Raw genomic sequence first — 3,989 nt, 5'->3', positions numbered from 1 at the left:
GTATAATGCACTCCGTACATGTACTTGCACTCCACTCACGAATGAACGCACATACAAGCATGGAGCCCATGCAAGTACGGAGTACACTTCTAATCCATGTGCTGTACGGAGTACGGAGTACTGTAGGTGTACTCCGTAAATACAGTCCGTACCAATGAGTGCATGAAAGTAATAGGAGCCTGGAAACGTCTTGGTGGTCAGAGGCGTGTCTCGATGACGGCCCCACCACAAACGCGCCCCCTCCCGAGTCCCTACGCTCCTTCCCTTCCCAAGAAGAATACCCGCCCCACACTCCACCCGCCGCTAGCTGGGTCAAGGGTTCTAGCCCCCCCCCCCCCCCATCCTTAATGAGCGGAGGGCCATGTGAGTGCGGAGGGCCATGCGAGTGCGTGAGGAGAGTCAGCCAGCCGCTGGAAAACGGCCTTCCTCTCCTCTCCTCGCCACCCCACTCCTTCGGTCTCTTTACAAGTACTTACTTACATCCATTTATGTGGTGCTCATGGGAAGAATGAGGCGTGACAAGAAGGCGCGAAAATCCCTCGGTAGAACACGTCGGTAGAGCAAGTCGGTGGAACAAGTCGGTGGACCAGTCCCTTTCTGGCCAACGACCAGAACAAGTCGGACGGCAGATGCCGCTGCCGCTGCCTGCCGGCCCAAATCGCAACCTGCCATTCGTCGCTGGGATTCGACGAACAGCCAAAATTATAGCACATGTATGTTCATGATATATGCGCGCGTGAAATGCGGGCGAGTGGATGCAGTATACGGCAACGAGCGAGCAGTTGCAAGAGACTACGGCTGCTTGGATGGTTTGGGGATGGCAAGCAGCGAAGAAGGCACAAGGTGCTATGAGGACCGCAGCGCCCCTACGCTCGACCTTGACGGCGGCAGACGCATCCTACTTGACCAATATCTACGTTGCGCGAGTGCCAGTGCTTGATCGCTCGTTCGAGGACGGGTGGTGCGCAATATCAAGAAGACGCAGAGTTTTGTCCTTGTTCATGCGCAGCTGTTTGTTCACTACCTACCTACCTGCCTACTTACCAACCTGCCAACCTATCTAGCACCTGTTATGCCTCATGTGCATCTGCAGAATCTGCATCGCACTACCTGCCCACGACGCCAACACTTGCAGTAAACAAGCAAACTCCGAGCTGTGGAACAGACTCGTGCTTCCATCAACGCCCCCTTGGACCGAGTAGAGCGCGGGAGGGGCAGGAATACCAAAGCGCACACCTCGAGCTTGACGCCCACTCGGCTTTTCCAACGCTATGGCGGTGCATCAACCCCCGCTGTTTGTTGCACCTATCGCTCTGCTTGTCCTGTTTCCGCAGCACCGGCGCAGCAGCGGCTCGTCTATGGCACGCAAGAGAGTGGGCTGAACGTTGGAGGCGCAATCCCTCGCCTCCCTGAAGCCAGCCTCACATTGCATTCTAAAACAAATTTCATCATGAACAAGAAGTCATCCTGTAAACAGCCGCCATTTGCAACATTCGCTCGTGTGACCCCCGCCCGCTTGTGTCGTCCGAACTAGGTTCCATAATCGTCATGTCGTAATATCCAGCACGTCCTTGGCGTTGACGCCCCAGCTTTCCCCTCCATTCCTGCATTGCAGCTGAAGATCGAAAATATAGACAGAGGAAGCAGGATTGGGTCTTGTCTGGTCTGGTGAATCTTCCCGTGCGCCGTTGCCAACAAACGTTGAGTGAATCATCGTTGCCGCGGATCCGAATCAGACATGCCCTTCCAAATTCAGGCAGCCATCCTGGTCCCGTCCGATTGCCGTCGAGATGCGACTCTTTCCCTATTCAACCTTTCGCCGCTTGCCCTTCGGAGCTGGATCCATCCTAGGCGTGTAGGTGACAGTCCTGGTGACGACTTCTCGAATATGTCGCACGCTAGCTCTCGATGACTTTTGCTGCTTTGCGTCTGCGTAGCGAGCCTTCAGGGCTGCGTCCCAGTCGAACACAGAGTGGAGCGATCGCGCACTGAACGGTGATCTGACGACGCTAGCGCTGAGGGGAGAGTCGTAGCCGGAAACCGCCGGGCTCGAAGGCAATTTCAAGCTTGGGAATGAAGCAGCGCTGTTCGGGGGCGCCGACGTCGAGGCTGATGACGGGTACGGGCTTGAAGGAATCGCAGGTGCTGATGTTGGCAGCGACAGCTTGCCTCTTTTTACGGATACAGCGGATGCGGGGCCGTCCCCGCTCGTCTGGGGGGCCTCCAATTTGTCGCCGACGGCGGTGCTCGAGGCAGGCTCGACTTCGGAATTGTTTTCGCACGACATTGCCACGGCTGGAGAGTTGAGGGACATGGCCTTGGTCAAGAAGTCGGTGTAAGCTGAGGGTGGGCTGATAGGCGTCTTGACGTATTCCGGTTCCGGCTTGAGGTGAAATTGGATGGCTGATAGGGGCGTTGCAACCGAGGCCGATGTGATCTCGGACGGGAAGCTGGCCGTGACAGGCGTTGAGAGCTTCTCCAGTATAGGTTTGGCTGGCGGCATCATGTCCTTGACGGTGATTCTCCAATGTTGGACAATCGGCCGAGATGTTGTGTCGTGGAGATCAGGTCTCGCAAGCTTTTTCACGAAACGGCCGTCGAGTGTGAACTGGCAGTAGACCAAGGGCGATGAATGAAAGAGGACGTTGAAATGTCAAAGCAGAGAAGCGGGTATGGCTCGGCTCGGTTGTGGTATAATGAGGGAGGAAATATGCAGCTTAATAAGGACTGGGAGAGAGGCGAGCCGGACGAGCCAGCTATGTTGAGGGAGGGGTGGCTGGCAATTCTAGACGGGCGTGCACGCGCCAGAGCCGCTTGACGGTCAGTGGCGAATGTGTTTGTATGGTTCGTCGACGTAGGAGTAGCGGTGCGCTGTGTGCTGTGTTGACGTGAGAGCCGACGAGGGTCTGGCGGCAAAGGCAGCGCCGCGTTTTGTACATGAATGTACCGATGGACTGATCCGGAGTGTATCGTCGAACCGCTCCCTGCTGCTGTGTTGTGGAACGGATCCCCAGCCGTAAGGACAAGGGGGAGGGAGAGTGCAGCGCGTGTCTCGAAAAAAAAATTCAAGCGCCCGGCTGCTGGTAGAGGGCCGAGGACTGAGCGTGACGAGATCGAAGAGTGACGGCCACTGGAGTCGGGAACAGGGGCGTAGGCCAAGGTGGGGTTCAGGGGTGAAGCTATCAAGGAGACAGGGGGTGAGCAGCTATTACTGTACTTGCAGTACATGTACTTACATAATTACATGTCAAGTAAACTCCCCATCTCCTTCCTGCCCAAGTACAGTAGGTGCGCACATACTTATAGCTGTAGCTGTACAGTAAGTGCGCGTATCGTATCTTGCAAGTACTCGTAGCTGTACCTACCTACTCCGTACACTTTCTATTGATACTTTGTACCTGAGAATTAGTTGTTGTCCCAGGGCTGCATAGTGCAGGCATGTGCTGCAGCTGGTTGGCTGTTGACAATTTGGTTGACCAGGTCCTGGCCGTGGACAAAAGCGTGCGGGTCTGTCAATACTGCGGTGCCTACTCCATGCTCGTACTTACCTGCGCGTATCAGACAAGTACGTGTACCAGTACTGTATTCTGCAGTGGTAGATGGAAAGTCGAAGCAAACGCATGAGGGTGAAACTTGGAGTACTGCGGCACTTGACGGAGCAAGCCCAATAAGCATTTCATCCGGCAGGTACTCGTTCGGTGGCCGGCGAACCGCTTCGTGTCTGTTGTAGCCGTTCTCCAACCGGCCTATTGGTGGACGAAAATGGATCCTACCTGCTCATTCCGAAGTCATCCATTCAACGGAGCAATCGATCCCGCACCGTTCGTTGCTCTGACAGGTTCTGGCCAGATGCGGGCGGCAGATGTGATTCGGCCTACGACGACTATGCAGGCAACTGAACACGCTGTAATGACCACTTGATTGGCTGCGCCCTTGAGGAACCGGCTCGGTAGCGCCGACCGATTCTGCCACCCGGGACGCCGAAGGCT

The 3,989-nt window shown here is 55.7% G+C and overlaps 1 protein-coding gene across 1 annotated transcript; it reads right to left on the bottom strand.

Annotated features, from left to right (window-relative positions):
• Positions 1-1,804: 1,804 nt before the first annotated feature.
• Positions 1,805-2,506, bottom strand: DCS_03851 (uncharacterized protein; the record flags this gene model as incomplete). Its single annotated transcript, XM_040801164.1, has 1 exon — positions 1,805-2,506. One exon carries the CDS (start codon positions 2,504-2,506, stop codon positions 1,805-1,807), a length of 702 nt encoding a protein of 233 aa, XP_040656197.1.
• Between the last annotated feature and the right edge of the window lie 1,483 nt (positions 2,507-3,989).

This window comes from Drechmeria coniospora, chromosome 02, assembly GCF_001625195.1.
Source record: "Drechmeria coniospora strain ARSEF 6962 chromosome 02, whole genome shotgun sequence".
Lineage (NCBI taxonomy): Eukaryota > Fungi > Ascomycota > Sordariomycetes > Hypocreales > Ophiocordycipitaceae > Drechmeria > Drechmeria coniospora.
This window is presented reverse-complemented; position numbering and strand designations above follow the sequence as displayed.